Source organism: Zeugodacus cucurbitae, chromosome 2 (genome assembly GCF_028554725.1).
Source record: "Zeugodacus cucurbitae isolate PBARC_wt_2022May chromosome 2, idZeuCucr1.2, whole genome shotgun sequence".
Classification (NCBI taxonomy): domain Eukaryota; kingdom Metazoa; phylum Arthropoda; class Insecta; order Diptera; family Tephritidae; genus Zeugodacus; species Zeugodacus cucurbitae.
In genome coordinates this window covers 68152925-68173642 of record NC_071667.1, presented here as the reverse complement: position 1 = coordinate 68173642, position 20718 = coordinate 68152925, and the positions used below count along the sequence as shown (strand labels likewise).

The following is a 20718-nucleotide window of genomic DNA, read 5'->3' as shown; positions in this document are numbered from 1 at the left end:
TGTCAGTGATAACATCGCGCAAAAGCAATAAACAACGCACCAACTCATATTTTTTAGAGTCAATTTAACACCTCCACATTTTGTTTACATATGTATATAAAAAGATAAGAAAAACCAATAAAAACAAACAAAATTATTAAGTAATTAAATGAAATTATTGCTTTGCGGTACACACAAAAGTACAATTATCTATACAACCGGGCCTGAACAACCGGAAGAGTCTCTATATACATCCGATATACACTCTTTCCTTAGCAATATCCGTCAAAAACTATTTCAGTTGTGTTTTAAGTTAACTACAATATAAAAATTATGGCAAGTGTCTTATTAATCTTGTTTCTAACCTCTTCATAATATTTATAATTTACCAAAAAAACTACGAACAAACATTTGCTTTTCAATATTTATAAATTGTATCCGATTTATTTGTATGAAAAGTAATAAATATTTCAATACATTGAATACAGGCATATTGGATACAGTTTAAAATACGAGCGTTTACCGCTTATTACACTAAAAACTATTCAATTTTCATAGGTTCGCACAATATTTGCCACTGTAAATACATATACACAAGTTGGACACAATTAAAATAGTTTGTGATTTTTTTTTTTATAAATACCGAGGCTGCACAGCATGTGATTACAACATCGGCAATACGCAAAAATGCAAAATCGGTAAATGTATCTATATATATATAACACATGTATGTACACACTGATAATACATATACAATTCATATAGTTACATGAACATTTACATACATACATATTTAATACAATGGTTCTGTATGCCTTAGCTACATATAGAATAATATAAAATTAGATTAGTGTAAATTTGTGAAAGCATCATCATCATTTTCTCGTCTCAAAGCAGCGATCGCAAACACGCACCGGCTTGCCTAGTTGCCCCTGTTCGTTGAGTAGTGGCAGTGTGTGCTCCGAACAGGTGTTGCAGAAAATCTCGCCACAACTGCGACAATGGTGTTTCCGGCGCGTCAAACCGAATTCCTTCTTGCACGCCGTGCAATGTGTAGCTATCGAATCTGGCGCCCATATACCAGCACTACCCACATCGGCGGGAGACTGCAACGACAGATCGGATGAGCGCAATTGCTGTTGCCTTCTTTCGCGATCCTCCAATTCGGAGACCTTCAATTTGCTAACACTCAACTGTATGCCCAATTCTTCGAGTGTGGTTTGTGCCTCCGTCCATTGTGTGCGCATGCGATCGAGTTCAACACGCAGTTTGGCATTCTGTTGTGCCTCTTCGGTGAGCTCTTTTATGCCATTTTGCAATGCACCAATTTTCTCCTTCAGCTTCACTTCCTTCTCTTGTAACGAATGTCGCCATTCGCGTTCGATACGCGCCTCAGCTTCGGCGCGTGCGGCACGCTCCTCGGATGCGTTCACCTGTGTGGAGAGTGTTTGTGACGTATTCTTGAGTATTTCACCCAAGTTGCTTTTATCATTGTCCCACCTGTGTGTGGAGAAAGTGAAGGAAATTTTGTTTAAATGAAAATTAAGAAAATAAAATTGTTTTAGTTATTAATATTTATATTATTTAAGGCTGTGAAATTGTGAGATCGAGAGCTTATATGAGAGGATAACGACAGAAAACGCTCTCCAAATTTGACCGGGTAAAAATGAGGATCCTTTCCGATTACCCGATTGTTGTGCGAGGAATATAGTAGTTGCTGAGTCCTTCAGACCTAACAAGGACGTGATAAGTAAAATTAGTCAAAATTTTAACGGATAAAAATGAGGGTCCTTTCCGATTACTCGATTGTTGTGGGAGGAATATTGCAGTTGTTGAGCCCTTGAGACCTAACAAGGACGTGATGAGCAAAATTAGTCAAAATTTTAACGGATAAAAATCAGAGTCCTTTGCTGTTACCCGACTGTTGTGAGAGGAATATTGCAGTTGTTGAGCCCTTGAGACCTAACATGGACGTGTTAAGCGAAATTAGTTTTAAAATTGAATTCCGTGGACTTTCGGAATCCCTGAGGGCATTTTTTAAAACAGAAACGAAGCTTTACAGGGATGCCTTTGCCTTATAGTTTTCGATTTTTAACTCTAAATCAAAGGATTTTGTGGAAAATTCTTGTTGAGGTTCACATACACTAATTACATTGTCATTTCACTGATTTCCGTTTTTAAATTTCTCGAAAAATGTTCAAAGGTAATATGGTGGGATGACTCCAAAGGTCTTTAAGTTATAGAAGCTTTATGAAGTGATATCTCCGGTGTAGCAGTGAATGAGGGTAACGTCATTTGAAGCGGAAATCTTCGCATCACTTCGTATTTCCAATTGCGGTATATTTAAAAGAAAAATAACGATTTGATGACTTCTAATAGAGTTCAAACCCTTCTTCATGCAGAAACGAATTAAATCGGGATATTTTTTTTCTACTGAAATTTGTGTTCTCAGTAAAACTGTGCTTCCTTGTAAGTGAATTTTCATTTGAGGAGACTATTTATCCAGGAAACGATAGATCCAGTCGGTTTCTATTATAATTCTCAAAAGGGTGGGATTTACATAGCCGAAACTGGTTCGATATTATATCCAACCTGACAACAACAACTAGTCAACTCAATTTAACGGCAGATCAGAGAAATGAACGTTGTACTTTAGGCAAGAGGTGTCAAAGAATTTGCAGTAAGAAAGGACAGAAAATGAGGAGTGGGAAGGAAACTTAACCTTTGGTTTAATTATTTAAGCTCCAACTATCGATGCTCACAATTTCACACAACTTTTTTGAAAGAACAAAAATCTTACTTCTTCTCCAGCTGTGCAATTGTGCTGGCCATATCTTCCTTTTGACTCTCGAGCTTCGTGAGCAATTCGGTTTTATGCTTGAGCGAAGCATCACATTCCTAATGCATATGAAAATAGCAGAAAGCAAAAATTCCATAGGTGAATTAATATCAGTTTGAAGTAATTTGTATTTTTTTATTCACTTTATTTTAGTCAATAGATACATATATATATTACTTAATTGTAATTTAATTTTACTTTCAATTTATATTTTGTATAATACAATATAATTTGCATTTATAAGTTATGCTAGATAATCTTAGTACATATGGTAGGGAGAGAGAGAGAGCGCTAAATTTTTGCAAAATAAATAGCAAAATAAATTTATATAATAAATATTAGTTAAATAGACTTTTGTGTAGAATACACTACAGCATACTGTGTAATGGCTAAAGTTGTAACAAATACTGCTTTTTGAATTAATACTTGTTTCGACTAGCGTTAATAAGCCACATAGAATATTTACTAGCATACTTTTTAACAATAATAAATAATTTTAATTAAATAAATTCAATTTTAATAAGCGCTAAAGGCTAGATGTACTTAGAATAAATACATTTGTGTATGTACGCTAAAAGCTAAATGAATTTATAACCGATTTTGATTCGAAAATTTCATTGACTAGTTGGTAATATTACATATGAATATATGTTATATGCTGCACTATACACTTGAAGATATATGTATGTATGTATGTTAGTTTGTTAGTTTTTTTATTTTAATCTCTAATATTTGAGTACTTGAGTTCCTCTGATTGGTTTTATATGTGTACATACATAGTAACTTTACGGTAATAATCTACGCACAGGTATTTCATTTATGCTGCTTACATGTACATATGTATGTCTATATGTATGCATGTCTGCATGTAATCTGTAATCTGTAAGCATATAGCATTGTACTTTTGTATAGACTGCAGTTATTTTGCGCCTTCTCTTAAAATTCAAATACATTTCAACATCCATATTTTTTAACAACAATATATATTTATATGTTTGTTTGTATATGTAGCTAAATATGCATGTAAGTATGTATGGCATTTATCTAGGCTTCTTTTATATATGTATGTATGTATGTATGTATTTTTCACAAAATATCTCCTAAGTTATAATAAAAAGGCCTTTAGTATGCGAATACGTGTATTAGTAATAACTGTTCACAGCTGCAAGGACTTGAGAAAAGTAAGCCATACTATATATATATGCTAACGACAATTATACAGCATTATTGTTGTTGTTATTGTTATTTTATTTATATATGTATATCTTTAAATGAAATATGTTGAGACTTTAAACTTTCAATTAATTTTTTTTCGAAATTTTTCAAAAATATTTTTGCATACTTTTTTTTCTGTAGCTTTGCAGCATCTAAACACATACATATTGCTAGAGCATGACTAATATAAAATGCTAACAGAACTTGCAACTATAGTTTGCGAAATGATTTTCGCAATTACATGCATACACTTGCACCTACGTGTATGTTGTTGTTGTAAAATAAATGCTTAACCTCAAGTAATCAATAATTTAATTAATACATAAATTACTAATATAAATATTTTTTTCTTCAATTTTAGATTTTCTCCTGCGACAACGCATAATCACTTTTGCAGGTGTCCATCGGCTTATCCGGATAGGATTTGACCACTTCGGTAAACGATTTCGCCGAAGTTGGTGTTTTCAGTTCGCCCTCAGTCTCTAGTTTTTCACCAGGTGCGACCGTTGCCGATGGTGATTTGCGGTAGTTGTTGGGATTGAATGGTGGTATGGCGTCGACTTTCAAATGCAAACGCTTCACCGGTGGTCCAATGTCCTGTCGATGCTTTTTGGTGAGCGCTTCGAATTTTTGTAGATTTTGTTGACGGCGTGACGCGGGCGATTTATCGCCAACGGGTTGTTGCTGCTGTTGTTGTTGCTCCAATTTAGACTCGTATTTCCGCTCGAGCGATTGCAGTATGTTGCCGATTTGTGAAGCTTTGGTTTGTAGGCGCGAGACCATTTCACCCTTTTGTGTTAGCTCGTCTTCACATTCCTGATGAGTCGCGAAATGTTGATGGTGTGTTATAAAGAGCGTACGTAATGCAAATTATGTTTATATAAATATTACTATATTAAATAGCTTACATATAAATAAGAATATTAACAATAAGTCCCAAAAAAAAATATTTTATATATTTTATTATTAATTCAATTAGAAAATTGAAATTAAAGTTGAACCATTTAATAAAAAAATTGAAATATTTCATTTATTTATTTCAAAAAATTAAAATTTAATAATAATATCACCTAAATTAACTTCACTTAATTTATTCAATTAGCTAATTGACTACATTAGACATTTTAAACAACTCGAGCCCCATTCTTTCACAATTTATTAATATTTTGACTTAATTGAATACTTAAATCAATTTCATTTAATTGAGTCAATTAGCTAATTGACCATATTAAATAGTTTAAACAACTCGAAACCCATTTCTTCACAATTCATTAATATTTTCACTTAATTGAACTCAATTTACTTAATTGCAATTTTAATTAAGTCAATTTATTTAATACACATAATTAATTAAATAATTAAATTGAGCTACAAAAGTAACATTTTGTATCTTGTTAATTCGTTTTTTCATAACCCTCGGCTTTTACACCACCTGCTCGTACCCACCTGTAATTTGCGATACATTTCCAAATTAATTTGTTTTATATCGTCCAATTGTCGTCGCAGCGATACAATTGTATCCTGCTTCTCGTGTATATCCTTCTCAAGCAATTTCATTGCCATATCTGATTCGGCTTTGAGGGACACTTGCAATTTCAACTCCTTATCGAGTTCGGTATTTTTCTTTTTCTCCTCACTCAACTCGGCGGTGAGTGTTTCGATCGTGGCTTTGTTCGCACGATCGGACGATTTGTTTGGACTGGCTTCCGCATTTGATGTAGGAACATCTTCTACGGCGAAATATGTGATATATGAAATAGAATATGCCCACATTGTGTGTGAGAGAGAGAGAGGGAAAGCAAGAGTATACGTACTGGTAATGGTGGCATTTTGACGTAGTGCCTGATTCTCGGCTTGTAAGGCTAAAAGGCTATTGCGCGCAATCGCTAAGTCCTCCTTCATAAGCGCATTTGTTGTTGTAAGGGATTCAACTTTAGCCTGTAGATTACCGACTGTGGCACTAAAGAGAAATCACAGAAGTGATTAAAATTTTATTTAGGGTCCAAAGAGGATCAGAGGATCAATTGCGCAACACAGCGGCAATTATTTTCGAAATACTTAAGTGGTCAAGTCTATATGCCGTATGGAAGATCTTACATAGACAAATTATGATTTTTTTCGAACGAAAGTTTTCATATTTATTGTTTTTTCTTAGAAAAAATTTAAAAAAATCGAGTACTTCCTAGACTTAAATTTTTCCTCACTATATTACTGATGAAAATCGTTCGTCACTGTGTTGCGCAATTGCCTACACAACCTTCCCAGAGCAGTACATACTTTAAATGCCGATTGAGCTCTTCAATATAGTTCTTTTGGTCCAACACAGCAATCATGTTGCCCTGACCATTCGCCTCCAATGACTGATTGATCTCCTCGTCGTTCTCGGTACTGCGCGAACTCGAGCGCAGATAAAGCGAAAAGTCGATAACACCCTGTTGTGAATCCAAATCTTCCTCTTTCACACACAAATTACAATCGATAACATTTAGACCCACTAAAATGCCCATAATCACCACAATCTATGGCGGTCCGACACAAAAATAAAGAAAAAAGGAAAGGGTTTGAAAAATACTAGCTAAATCACTGTTATTGAAAATCACACCTCGTCGCTCATCATTAGCGCATGCGGTTCGTAGTATTCGTAGAGTGAGTCGTCTCGATGCTCGATAAGCGCCTGCAAATAATCGGCCAATTTCTTCTGCATCAACGCTATGCGTAACCAGGCGCGAGCGCGTCCAATATGCGTGCGCACGGTGGGCAAATCACGTACACTTGCGGTGATGTCCTGCGCTTCGGGACAATAGTTTTCTACGCTCTGCAACAGATCCCACAATTCTTTGCGTGGCCCCAAAAGACCCTAAAATATGCGGTTAGTTGTATAAAGAGAACACTCTCTAAGAAGATGTGAAGTGATAGTGAAACACACCTTCTTTGGTCGCAAACCATGACCTAGTACATGTTCTATTACGATGAAGAAGTGCTGCAGTGGTAGATGATCCGAGTCCAACATGCGTCCGAAGCGTAGCGATTGCTCTAACAATTCCTTTACCACGAGTTTACAGATATTCACCAGATTACTGCGCTCGATTTCGGCTGGATCGCGTGCTAAAAGTACAAGCCGTCGAATGCGTAACGGTTAATCACTGTAAAACCTACTTATGGCCAAATTCAATTGGCTTTTTAGCGATAAAGTCTGGTTTATGTATTCATGTGATCAACGTGATCAGTTTCAGCATTCAAAATTATTTAATACAATCACACCTCCGACTCGAGAGAATACCGAGTTTATGCCGATGGTATTGTGACGTCAGTTTAGCAACTGAAGGAAGTTTTTTGTTTACAAAACATGAGTGTCTCTCTCAGAGTATGACAGTGGAGTGTTAAATAGAAATAACTCTCGATAATTGCTTACAATCGGCCCAAACTCGTATTCTCTCGTTTTAGACAAGACCACATTCACTTCAATATGTTAGATACATAGCGCTTTCAATGTTATCATAAAAATGGAGATTACGACAGTTTTGTCCCATTACTACTTTCGAAGGTCCTTTGACAGAAATAAATATTAGACTCACGTCATAAATGAAAGAAGGGGAACGTTTCTTTTTCAGAACATTTTCCATCTATGAAAGTTCTTTTCGTTTCCGTCGGACTGTCGCCACCTCGCCTCCATAAACCTTTGCGCATTCCTACGCTACTTACATAACGGAATTCGCTTGCAACAAAAAAATATTTAATATCGAAAAGCGTAAGCAACAAAAACTTAACAAAATCGAAATCGAAATTCACACACATAAAACTGTAGACGATTCAATTGATCACAGGGGCTTTTGATTTGCTGTAGACGTCAATCGGCAAGAATTTATCAGTTTTGAAAAAGTATTTGAAATGAAAAGATGAAAATATGTGTGTCTATAGTGCTGCTGATGCTGCTCTGTCCAGGCGGCTGTCCAGTGTACGATTTCGATTTGCGTACCATCGAGCAGCCTAGTCAATTCGCGGATGGTCTAAAGCTTGCCGCCGATCTTAACAGCGAGTTCAATCAGGGTATCATGAATTTTCATGTGCTCAATAACAACGATGGCTGCGAAGCGGACAACACGTGCCAGCTAGACGACCTTCCGGTCGAACCTGAGGAAGGTCCAACAAGAAGACTGAAATATTTACGTAGAGTTGAAGAGGAAGATATGTCTAATACGGAAATCAATGAGTTTGTCGGTTCGAATCTTTTCGATAGTACACGTAAGAATTGCTTTTCGCCGGAAGATTTGAATTTGATGGCCGCACGTCGAGACTTTGAGGTAACGTGTGTTCACTTGTCGGCTTTTATAAATGAAGAGCGAAGTCAAAATTCATCATTTCTTTATAGTACTTGTTGCCGAAAGATCTGCCGAAATGTCTGCTCAACGACGATATGTTAAATATGCTGCTGAATTACTTTTACAACGGCAATGAGATGATACAAAGGATGAACGACGCTTCGAGAAAGGTGGTGGAGCGTGCTTATTACGATATGCTTGGCGGTTACTTGCGCTCATACATGCTGCCAGTGGCTAAGTATTCCTTTTATGGCGGCAAGGCTAGTCTCAGGGTGGTCAGTAGTGTGGTAGAGCTGTATCAACAATGCAAGTCCTTTCTGAACACTAACGGCAATGGCTGGAGAATGCCAATTTTACTTGAGGAAATGGATAATGTGCGTGTGGACTCGATAAGGGGCTCGGAATGTGGTGCCGATGGCAACGGTGCTGGTGGCGGACCGAGCGGCTGTGCGCGCCTCGAAATGTTGCCGACCAGCGATGGCGAGGAGAATGTTATGCTCGTGGCTTTGCCAAAACTGGAGGCCGATTGCATTGAGAATGGTTTGAGCAATATTTGGTTGCCATTTCGGAAGCGTCGCAATTATGATCTCCGATCACTGAAATCCGCTTACGTGATTTTACGATTCTATGAAACGGTCACACGTTGCTATCAATCACAGTCAATGCCACAGGAAGCTTTCAATTGCAAATTTATAGCTTGGATTAATGAGAACTTGAAACCGCATCTCTCCGACGAGGAGTTCTATCCCGGTCTGGGTGGTGTACTGCGGATTGTTGAAAAATTGAGGAAAGGCCGTAAGGCATTGGACTTGGACGATGATCAAGCGCTCAATCAACGCAAAGACGATCTGAGTGGTACGCGTTTTGGCGACACTGTCGGTGCGGGCGATAATAGTAAAAGCGACGATGGCTTTTCCGACATGGAACTCGCACAAAAGGCATTGGAATACAAGATAAAAGAGAAAGCCAGACAAACAATGATCAACAGTAAACGTTGGTTTGAGAAAAGCGCCAACGACAATAGACAACTGCAGAGCAGAAAGATTTGCGATAAGTCTAAGGATAAATCTAAAGCTCAACAGAGTAATAAAGCACAACAAGGCCAACATGGTGCCCATACAGAACAGAATCAAACACATAAAGCCAAGAAGACAAAGTGTAAATCAAAGGGTGGAAAGCATGGTGGCGGCGGGTCCCTAATCAAGTTGACATCGGAAGAACAAAAACACTATCTCAAGTATCTTTGTTGCATTATAGGACTTATACTGCTCATATTACTGATCATACTGCTGGTCGCTATGCTATTGAGATATCGTAAGCGTAGGCGCAAGACCGAACCAAAACCAAAGCCACCGAAAAAAAAGCGTAAATGCCCTGCGTGGTGTAACTTTTTCCTATGCAGAAAGAAACCAGCCGATGAAGAGATCGTTATTAAGCCCGAAACGAAATCGGTCATTGCAACACAACCACGTAGATCAAAGAAAAAATGTAAAAAGTGAAATAAAACAGCTCTAACTAATCAATTTCAACTTTCCAGACCGACGCGCGTCCACTTCCACATCGTCGCTGGCTTGTCAACCGGCTGCAAAATGCATTCCATGCTCTAAGCGTGCCACCAAGGAATCGGAAAGCGCACCCATTATCGAAACAACATCACTCGATTACTATTCCTCGTCCGAGCCCGAAAGTAAAGTGCGACAGAAAGCGAAAAAAGGCAAACAGAAAGTGGTCACTATAGATGAGAAGAAGCGGAAAAAATCAGCATCACCCTCACCAACGAAAACCAAGCCGGCACCAGCGAAATCTAAAGCAGCACCGGCAAAATCGAAATCAACACCGACAAAATCTCGTCTTTCCGGCGGTACAGAGCTAAAGTGCTCATCCAGTTCGGATAGCACCAAGCGCTTGGGCATACAACGTACCCTACAGACAGACAATAAGAAGAGTAGTGTATAGGAAGGTATCACTGTTAAATAAATCAATATTAAATATTTCCATTACAGAATGAAGAAGAAGAGGGAGAAGAGGAAGAAGGGGAAGAAGAAGATGAAGAAATGGCCTTAGTGCCGCAGCCGGAACGCGCAGCATCCAGAGATCATTCGAAAGGTTCACGCAGTTGGGAAACCATGTACGACACATAAAAATCTCTTAAATTCACTACTGGATAAACTAGTGTCCATATTATAGCGTATTTATTTCTTTAATTACCTACTTATCGCAAGTGTTTCTTCACTTTATTTATGTATATTTTTGCATTATTTATACGCAAACTTTTTTGCTAAATAAATAACAACTCTTACTTATTTCTTATAAAAATGGCGTCTGATATTGAGGAGAGATCACTTGATGTTCAAATTGTTGAAGAACAAGTCTTCAAAAGTGTTTTCAAAAGTTCGTTGTTTAAGTTTTAAAAATACACAATCATGAAGCTCGACCTTTGGCTGGCGTATCAGAGCTTACAATATAATTTTGAAATGGAAAATGTTTCATTAAATGAATCATTACTCAATAAGAAGCTCTTAACCATTCTGTCTACTCAAAGATTTCATTGATCACCTTTCATCGATCCAAATAAAGCTCAAGCCTTGCTGTAAATACGAAACTAAACGATTTTCATCCAAGTTCGAAAATATTTAAGGCTTTTTAGTAGCACAATGTGTATGTAGTAAGTGGGCACTATGAGTCTAATACATTGTTCTTAAGAGATTTATCACATACACTTCTAAGTAAACAACATGCACAGTTATAGTACCTATAAGTGATACTTTTGATAAGGATACTTTAACGGTAAAACGCTGGATGACATCACCTTCATGCAAGTGAAATAAGTGCAATCAGGTGTCAAACAATGGACATACATATTATCCATGGTAGCCAACAACCCTGTAGGGAATGCGTAGTTCATATGATTTTAATGAGAAAAACGAATTAGAAACAACCAAAAAAGTCGAATTGAAATTCATATTATTATATTGGGAACTAAAGAAACCGTCGGAAAATATGTCCAAAATATTGTATCGCTTATGGAGACACGACACATAACACAGGCAAATGTGCTTTCTATAATCTTTAGTGCAAACCCATGATGTTTCCACAACCAATTTATACTACCGACTAAAGTGAAATAAAATATTTCCTGCAGGGTAGCTATTACGTATTGTTTACTTTACAAGCACCAAGCATTTGTACGAGACACACAAAGTAGTCGCTTTAAATTTAGACAAATTGCCACAAAAAAAAAATAGAAACAAAAATGCGTCGAAAAAAATATTTAAAAACAAAAAGCCAAAGAAAATGCAATGTGTTTCAAGTAAAACTAGAAACGAAAATAAACATATGAATCTACTATTTACATATGCAAGTGTATGCGTGTGTGTTTGAGTGTAGTATGTGAAAATATTGCAATGGAAATTAGTTGAAAAAAAGCAACCTACGGTGATTGGACCATTCACCAGTACCACCAACACCAAACACACCAATCAAGCCATTATCTGCATGTGCATGTCGTGCGGTAAGCAAGTGCGACAACGACGACGACGACGAACCGTTCGTCTTGTGCACATGTTCGGGTGCATCGTTAAAACGACGACCCAGCAAGTTACGGACAGTCAATATACCATTATCATCCAAACCGTTCGACATTCCCGAATAGCGTTTGTTTTTTTGGCCCAGCTGTGTGCCGCGTTGTACGCCATAGACGCTGTTACTGTTGCCACCACCGCCGCCGCTATGCTGCTGACCAATGTCAAGATCCTGTAGCTCCTTCAGGCACAGCCAATCGCCATCAACGGAGACGCGAAAGTTGCACAAATAGATGGTGTCCTGCACACCGCCGGCAATCTCTTCACTGGTGTTCGCATGTGTAGCCTTTGGCAAGCTAATTGTTGTCGAGTTATTGTTCTGCTGTTGCTTGTGGTGCTTTTGTTGTTGCTGCTGATGCTGTTGTTGATGTGCATGTTGCTTTTGGTGAGCAACCGTTGTGGCGCTGGTCATAACGTTGACTTGCTGTTGCATCTTGTATGCTTTATTCGAGTTATTAGACTGCTTGACAACCACCGCTACTGTAGTCGTTTGTGTACTTTGTTGGTCAACCGTATTGTTGTTATTGTTGTTGTTCAACGTCAATTTCCTGGTCTCGTCAGCCAGGGAGCGCATGTTACGGGTATTGGGTGCGCATAAGCCAAATCAAATTGTTCGAAAAAAGATACAACTGGGACCGCACACAATTAACCCAGACTCCAAAGTGATTACAAACACAACGTTTACTTTCTTTGTCGATTATTTATTTGGAGACACACAATATTTGCTGCGAAAAGTAATTATAGCTCGCGTTAATCGAATATTATATGCTCTGGTGAAAAATCGAAGCGCACTTCCCCACCCACAATCACGCTCGTTGCAAGACACAATTGCTGTAGATTAAACTTCTGCTTTTCGAGTTTCACTGCTAGTTTTGATGTGCTTTCGTTTGTTTATTTATGTGTAATTAGCACTTTTATATTTATAATATTTAAATAAACACGAATAATTCTTCACGCAAATTTCCACAGTGTTTTCACAAATACTGCACCGAAGAGTATGCGAGTGAGTATGTAAATATGTATTTATATTGCGACTGACTGGCTACTTCGTTGATGACTGTCTGCTTCAAGCTTTCAATTCTCACAATTTGAGGGTATATTACTGTGTCCTTTACGGCTCTCTGTTTGAAGTCGTCAATTTGTTTGCACCGTTCGCTCACATCCGGTGGTGAGTTAGCTCGCTCGCAATTTTTTATTTATTTTCAAGTTGCTATTTATTATTGATTTTCCACTGTCACCGCTGTCACTTCGATGGTCAAAAAGCATATTTGTTTTGCTTCCCAAATGAACACCCTTTATTCAAAATTTAAAAATTTTCTTCAATTTGGTGATTTAATTTTAACTGATGCATCTTAGAAGTTCAGCACGTTTTTTTAAGAAACTTGATCCCAAATATAAAGTTTTAATATAAGATATAAATAATAAGATATATGCACATATAGTTGAATAGGAGTAACACGGAAAGATAGAGCCTCTTAAGTCTCAATTTATACGGCATCCGGTTCTACGTTACTGAAATTGACCCAACTTTATTCGATAAGAATTAAACAGTGAATTCTTTCAAGGAAATTCAGTTATTCTAGCTTCTGTATATAGTGATATAAACCTTATTGGAAAGTTCTGAAGGTCATCAGATGATATCATTGTTGCTGTAACGGAATAAACGTACCTCTAGGGAAATCTATTAAGATTATAACTCTTTGACTGAAAATAAATTCAAATCCTTTGTGTTTATTAGGACACAAATCTAGTAAAATCGGTATTTAAAGAATTGTTGTATGAGCATAAATAGTTATAGTTACTTTCAAACAACAATTCATTTAAGGGGTTACATGGATTTCGTGGTTTAAAAAATCAAAGGCTTATTCATTTCTACAACATCTCAAGAATATTATCCTAAATTTTCAAGTCGATCCGAATAATAGTTTCGGAGGTACAATACAATTTACTCGTGTTAGAACGAAGGATTTTTTTTCAATTACAACTATTTAAAAAAAACCCTTTCTTTACCCGTAAAACCCATGTAACCCCTTAAAATGAATCAGATCTCATTACTTTAAAATCGTTACAGATTAAAATATATTTTCGAAAAGGTTTGATTATATTTATTTTGAAACATAACTATTGTAATAGCTTCCAATGTCCAGCTTTCTTCCACTGCCCAATACGATTATTTATATGAAATAAATTGATAAAATAGTTAGGGATAGATAATGAGTCCTGGTAGCATATACAAATGACTGCTGGAATATGAATATGTAATGACACTCAGCTACTTGTAATTGAATACAGCCAATATTCATCCACATAAATATCCGTTGACATTCACATAAGCACATATGTACATGTACATAGGATGCAGGTATACAAAATATCTTCTTTGTTGTCTGATTAGCTCCCAATATCCATATGAGTTTAAAATAACTAATTTAATCGCATATAAAAATATTTGAGTCATAAAATATATCTTATCTTATTTTCATTGTGTTGTAAAAAATTCGCGACGGTCGCCACGACCTTGATTTTTTAAATCACCTGTTGGATCACAGTGATTTGATACTATCTTGCAACATAGACGCATACTCGTTTGCATGAAAACAAAAAGATTTTGTACATATGTATGTACATACAGATATGATACAGCTTGCAGTCAGCATTTTGGTAAATGTAGTTATATTATTAATATAAATAAACTGTGAACTTACCAGGTTTTCGTTTTTTGGGCGTACATGTTTGGGAAGAAGCTGATGAAACTTCCGATGGTATGCCCGTTTGTGCATTATTTGAACCCGTCACCACACCAGCTGCATTCGAAACTAGTGCACTTATTTGCGACGAAATACTTTCTGAACGTCGGAAAGTGTCTCGTAATCTATTTAGGGAGGATAAAGATGGGGAACCAGATAAAAGGTTACTAGACGCATTACTGACGATTTCTTCACTCTCGGAACTACGCAACAAGAGATTACGCGAACTACTCATTTTAGCACAGCACTTATATTCTCACACAGCACAACACCTTTAACACGCCACAAATAGAAACAATAAAGCACACAGATTTTTAATGAATGTTAGAAAAAGTACATTAAATTAAAATTAATATCCAGACAGGAAGATTGGATGAAAACAAATTTGGCGAGTCCCAAACATTTATTTTTGTTTTGCTGTGCTTGACATTTAAGTTGACTTTTCGATGTTTTCCTTTTGCACTTTCTGATAAATATTTGTATTTTTTCTTTAGTTTTTTGCTGTCATTTTGACATTTCTTGTTACGACACAATAAACAGCTGATCGTTTACCGTGTTCGTTTTTTCGTAAATCCATTTGGGGAGAAATGAGTCTGTTAAAGAAGGTAATTGTAGTTTTCTCAATTAAATAAATTATATTAAACACCTTTTGTGATTGCAGTGTGCACAGCAGTTATTGGAAAACACGAATTTGTGTTCTCAAGCCATCGCCGCAACGTCTGCTGCATTCCACACCAGTCCAGTATGCAGTCGCGTGCAAGCCGGTCGCTATCGTGTTACGACAAAACGTAATCGTGCACTTACATACGAAATGGCCAACCCGCCCCACTATATTGCACATCGCAAAGCTTGGAACTCATGGAACACATGTACGTATAAAAATTATTTATTACAAATACTATATTCTATATAATTCATTTGTATTTATTGCTCCATACAGCATCTATGTTGGATGGACTGCGCGCCTCCCAGACGGCTATTGAAGATTTGTTTATGCGCAAGTTCATGACTGGAACCTGGCATGCGCTTATTGTATCCGAAGTGATTATCAAACGGCAGCACAATATGATAAGAATAGCTGCCATTGTCCGCCAAGCAATTAGTCCGAGAAAGATGTACTTCCTTATTGGTTACACTGAAGAGCTCTTGTCGTATTGGTTGCAGTGTCCGGTGACTTTGGAGTTGCAAACAGTTGCGGATAAAAAGGATGTTATTTTCAAGTATATTTAAGTGTTATGTACGCGTTGAAAAAGGGATTACGAGAAAAGTCAAATAAAGCGCAGTCCGAACGAATTTTGTTTATCAGTGTACAGTGATCTCGTTGTGGTTCTTATTACTTTGCCAAGTTTTAATGGCTTTGTTAACTATAGTGGCATCTTGATCTTTTACCTAAAATTAATCAGCTTGAGTCTTGTATTTATTTAAAATATCTGTTAGTTTTCATACCTGTTCGATTAGAGTTTTTAAGTCAAGCATTGAATTGCAACCCAAGACATGATTTCTCAGCGTTTTAACCAAATCTAAGAAGACAAAAACCACGATTTTCCTTGACCCGCCACATATTTTGTCCCATACTTTAACTAGTGCTGTATCCGTAATGACTCCAGCGAAGCAGGTCACGTACCATTTATCTAATATTTCCCCTGTATTGAAAACACCTAACTTCTCTAAGTGGCTGCAAATGATTATATATGGATTAGTATTTTTTTAATGCCAAAAAAAGCTTTACACCAAAACTAACTTATTCAATTCAATGTCTTCACGTTTTAGCAACGTCTGTGTGAGTTCCATCAGTTTTGTGCATTCTTGCTCTATTCCTTTTGTGCATGCAAAAAACTCTTTGGCAATCCAATAAGTCTCCACATCGTCCTCGAATATTTGTAGCAGTACTTTAACAATTTCCATAAAATTATTATCATCGTCCGGTGGACCGGTTAACGGATGCAACAGTCGACCATTCTCCAAAAGCCACATTGATTGCAACACTTTACTTTTCGGTGAGGTGTGATCGATATATTGCATTTTAGTGACTGCGCGATGCAAGTCCTCATAAACGGCAGTGCGTTGTAGTAATATATAATCCATGGAGTTTTTGTGTAGTGGCAATACACCAAGTATTATGCTCCACAATAGGCCTCGTTGCGCCGTGGGTACAGTATAACTTAAACAAAACTGCTTCAATTTCGAGTGATTGCGTATATTGTCTTGCAGCAGTTTATTTAGCGACTTTTTTTCTTCAACTGAATAACATCCTACTTTTTCATAGTAACTCGAACGGAAATTTCGCTCATCCATTTTAACCACCGCTCTACTGTTCTGCCAGTGGTTTTCGTGCGCTATACTGTATTTCTAATTATTCAGCTTTTTATATTGTTTAACATATCTTTTAATAAATAATCTCAGTATTGAATTGTGTTGGATCAATTTATTAGCAGTGTTAACAGTAAACAATAGTGGTTCCAAACATATATCGATTTGCTAACAGAAATTATATGAATTTATCGATAGAATTGCTCATCGATACATTTATAACTGGGTGACTCTGAAAACTATAAACCATGTTCGTGAAATTTTATTGTTTTTTTCGTAGATCAATCTTTTTTAAAATTTCTTATTATTAAATAAAATTGTATTGTTATTAGTTTTATTTACTATTTCTAAGCTTTAAATATATATTTATACAAAGTAAAAACAACAATACTCATATATAAATAAAGGCACTGAAAAGTAAAATGAGATCGAGTTCATGATTTTTACAATAATAAAGCCAGCTGGTCTCTTTAAACCGCTTGTATCACATTTTAGATTATTCAATTAAACACTAAACGTTTTTTTCGGAAGATTTGCTCTGAGTACTCCGAAGAAAAGAAAGTACGGTCGCTCGAATGCAACCTTGTAAAAAGCGAAAGGAAAAATCAAACAAAGCTATTGCCCGGCGCTTTCCCCGAACATTCTCAAGATAAACGCAAATGATCGTTTGACATTTGTCGAATTAACGCGAATTTTTTTTTTGAGTATTCCATATAAAATTGCGGAAAATGTCGAATGTGTTCTGGGAGAGTTTGGTGAAGTTATTGCCAATAATTCTATTATTTATTTTAAAAAATGGTGAATGTTCTGTGAGTAGCAGTGAGTACATGAAGCGTGAGCATTCATTGATACGTCCATTTCAAGGTAAGTTTCGTTTAACTGATTGCTGATTAATTAAGACGACACAAACGGAACAAAGAAGCAGCAAGGAGTCGCAGGTCAAATGAACTTGATAAACTGTTTCTTCTTTTATAGGTATTGGCATAAATTTGCCATATTGGGATTTCTTAGGTCACACTATGGTGACTAGTAACTACATAAGACTGACGCCGGATTTACAGTCTAAAAGCGGTGCACTTTGGAATTACTCGGTAAGCTTTACATACAAAATCAGCGTGAAGATCTTTTAATTGCTTTTGCATACCAACAGCCCGTAATGACACGTAATTGGGAGTTGCATGTAACATTCAAAGTACACGGTAAAGGCACTGAACTGTTTGGAGATGGTTTTGCCATTTGGTACACCAAAGAACGTATGCAAGCAGGGCCTGTTTTTGGTAGCAAAGATTATTTCTCAGGCTTAGCGGTGATTTTAGATACGTACAGCAATCACAATGGTCCACATAATGTAAGCTGAAATTCTATAATATATCACATATATTGTAAAGGAATAAATCATATGCATTTCATTAGCATCAACATCCCTACCTCAGTGCTATGATTAACAATGGCACCTGGACCTATGATCATGATCGCGATGGCACACACACTCAACTGGCGGGTTGTGAAGTGCGTTTCCGCAATGTGGACTATGACACACACGTCAGCATACGTTATGAAAATGATATACTCTCCATTTCTACGGATATAGAGAATAAAGGCGAGTGGAAGAATTGTTTTGTGGTGAACGATGTTGAATTACCAACCGGCTATTTCCTTGGTCTATCGGCGACAACTGGCGATCTCTCAGACAGCCACGATATACTTGGCGTCAAATTTTACGATCTGGATATAAATGTTTCGGTAGGTAACGCCGAATTACATACATGAAATAGTGTCAAATTATTGTTTATGTTGTGCATATATATTTTCCATAGCCGGAAGAAATTGCATCGCGTTCCAGTATTGTACCGCGCGCGAAAACATATGAACCGCCACGCGAACACAAAGAAGATCCCAAACCGGGTATGTCGAATGCAAAGATTTTCTTCATACTCTTATTCGGCATGTTGGTCACAATCGCCGGTGCCATTTTTGCAATCTCCTATTTCAAAGAGAAAAATTCAAGGAAACGTTTCTACTAAAACACATTACACACACACACATACCAACTATCTACTTCCACACCACTGAGCAGACATCAAGACTTCTTTCCTTAGCAAATAGTTTAAAATGAAAGTTTAATCTAACATCGATAAATTCAAATAAGCAACAAACATGTTTGTTGCAACGAAACTAAATAATTTATTATGTATTTAAATTAAAAAAAAAAAAATAAAAATCTTCTGTATTGTAACTTATTGCTGCTGGGTAAATAACTGCAAGGCAATTTTGTTTTAAACAAAGCAAAGAGTCAAGCCATGCAGTTAATTTATTAGGGTAATTGTTTTTTTTTTTTTTAACTATTTTTATAATTTTTTTTGCTGCACAATATGCAGTTATTCCAACGATTATTTATGATTTTTTTTCTCGATATACATATACAATTAGCATGAAATATATTATGTAATTGTAAATAAAATGTAGAAATGTACAAAAATAATTGCTGTTCTTTTAATTATTAGAGAAGAAATGGTCGAAAGTGGTTTTTCTTGTAGTTTAAGGAATAAAAAAAATAAGTTTTGAAATATTTGTATGGAAGAAAGTGAAGTGACGTTGGCATATAAACAGCAGACGCGTCGCACAGAGTAGGTAAAATCAAGTGTTTGGCGCACCAGCGATAATTTTTAATCTCCAGCGTGTCAATAAGCTTAAAAATCTGTAAATATACGGTCAACCATATTTATATTTGCGCACATTTGTTTTATGTGCTGCAGTCGTTTCTAGAAAAATTCTATAGGCACAGACAGACATGCCTTTTGTTTATGAAATGCACATTTGTTTTCGGCGAATAAAACCAGGTTTTCATGTATTTTATTAAGCACTTTTATTACAGTTGTATGTTGTGTATATGTGTGTATGTACTATATTTTTAGTTTTTTTTTTGTTCAACATTGTATTATCGAAATATTACTGCTAGTTATGTAATTAATATAGTTTAGTGTTTATTGTATTTATATATGTTTGTTTGTATGTAAGAATATTAATTGGAATTGAAGGAACATTCTTATTACTTAAAATCTGTACTTGTTTATACTGTACGTTATTTACTTGCACTACTTGTTTATATTTGTATATTTTTCATGGTTATATTTTTTTTTGTCTAACAAACAGTTATATATAGAAAAATTAAAAAGACCTAATAAGATTTGGTCTAATTGCTAATTTTTTTTTTAATTTTTATATGAAAAAAAAAATAATAATTAACGCCATTAAAATGAATAAAACGGCAGTTGAATAGTTCGTTGAAATTATTTATTTTTAAATATTTTTTTTATTATTAATTCAAAAAAAATTGTATGCATAATTTAATGCGCCATATAATAAATGGAAGTAATGGATAATTTTTTTTTATCGTTTGTTTATTGCAAAAAACTAAGTAAATTCGCATTCTTTTTGTGCCTAAGAATCGAAGTACCTGATTTTTTGCGTCGACTTACACGTTTTATGCAAAATAAATTTGTAAATTAAGCAGTTACTGCTGCCACATGTAGTTTTCTACTACTAAGCTTTGACGCTCGAACGCAACGCTCTAATACGAATTTCATAGAAATAATTTAGAAAGCTGCATTCGAGTGGTGTGTGAATTGATTAAATATTAAATACAATTATGGTTTACAACAAGTACTAGTTAGCACAAACAAAACGGAAATATATATGTTGGAGAGAAATCTTACAAATAAAAAAGA

The 20718-nt window shown here is 36.0% G+C and overlaps 5 protein-coding genes across 11 annotated transcripts; 3 read left to right on the top strand and 2 right to left on the bottom strand.

Moving 5' to 3' along the window:
- Positions 1 to 389: 389 nt before the first annotated feature.
- On the bottom strand, positions 390 to 15143 carry LOC105216380 (protein RUFY3). 6 transcript variants are annotated; one of them, XM_054232572.1, is made up of 8 exons: positions 11970 to 13254; positions 6960 to 7138; positions 6636 to 6890; positions 6311 to 6552; positions 5848 to 5993; positions 5480 to 5760; positions 2780 to 2877; positions 390 to 1479 (listed from the first exon to the last, which is right to left on the bottom strand). In XM_054232572.1, the coding sequence occupies exons 1-8, from the start codon at positions 12505 to 12507 to the stop codon at positions 855 to 857; spliced, it is 2364 nt and encodes a 787-aa protein (XP_054088547.1). In that variant the 5' UTR covers positions 12508 to 13254; the 3' UTR covers positions 390 to 854. The 6 variants fall into 6 exon arrangements, with proteins under 6 accessions (XP_054088547.1, XP_011189143.2, XP_054088560.1 ...); XM_011190841.3 differs by having other exon boundaries at positions 5480 to 5763; positions 11787 to 13251; XM_054232585.1 differs by lacking the exon at positions 11970 to 13254 and adding an exon at positions 14639 to 15143 and having other exon boundaries at positions 5480 to 5993.
- Positions 7772 to 10668, top strand: LOC105216379 (uncharacterized). 2 transcript variants are annotated; one of them, XM_011190840.3, is made up of 4 exons: positions 7772 to 8334; positions 8403 to 9822; positions 9890 to 10302; positions 10356 to 10668. In XM_011190840.3, exons 1-4 carry the CDS (start codon positions 7930 to 7932, stop codon positions 10491 to 10493), a joined length of 2376 nt encoding a protein of 791 aa, XP_011189142.2. In that variant the 5' UTR covers positions 7772 to 7929; the 3' UTR covers positions 10494 to 10668. The 2 variants fall into 2 exon arrangements, with proteins under 2 accessions (XP_011189142.2, XP_028898775.2); XM_029042942.2 differs by having other exon boundaries at positions 7774 to 8334; positions 9890 to 10297; positions 10356 to 10496.
- A 31-nt stretch (positions 15144 to 15174) lies between the features above and the next one.
- LOC105216377 (28S ribosomal protein S24, mitochondrial) lies at positions 15175 to 15996 on the top strand. The gene is made up of 3 exons (XM_011190838.3): positions 15175 to 15285; positions 15342 to 15549; positions 15621 to 15996. Exons 1-3 carry the CDS (start codon positions 15268 to 15270, stop codon positions 15908 to 15910), a joined length of 516 nt encoding a protein of 171 aa, XP_011189140.2. The 5' UTR covers positions 15175 to 15267; the 3' UTR covers positions 15911 to 15996.
- LOC105216378 (TBC1 domain family member 7) lies at positions 15906 to 17138 on the bottom strand. The gene is made up of 3 exons (XM_011190839.3): positions 16422 to 17138; positions 16127 to 16355; positions 15906 to 16069 (listed from the first exon to the last, which is right to left on the bottom strand). Exons 1-3 carry the CDS (start codon positions 16973 to 16975, stop codon positions 15983 to 15985), a joined length of 870 nt encoding a protein of 289 aa, XP_011189141.1. The 5' UTR covers positions 16976 to 17138; the 3' UTR covers positions 15906 to 15982.
- Positions 17139 to 17624: 486 nt separating this feature from the next.
- LOC105216376 (vesicular integral-membrane protein VIP36) lies at positions 17625 to 19472 on the top strand. The gene is made up of 5 exons (XM_011190837.3): positions 17625 to 17854; positions 17966 to 18081; positions 18141 to 18338; positions 18404 to 18733; positions 18808 to 19472. The coding sequence occupies exons 1-5, from the start codon at positions 17719 to 17721 to the stop codon at positions 19012 to 19014; spliced, it is 987 nt and encodes a 328-aa protein (XP_011189139.2). The 5' UTR covers positions 17625 to 17718; the 3' UTR covers positions 19015 to 19472.
- Positions 19473 to 20718: the final 1246 nt, after the last annotated feature.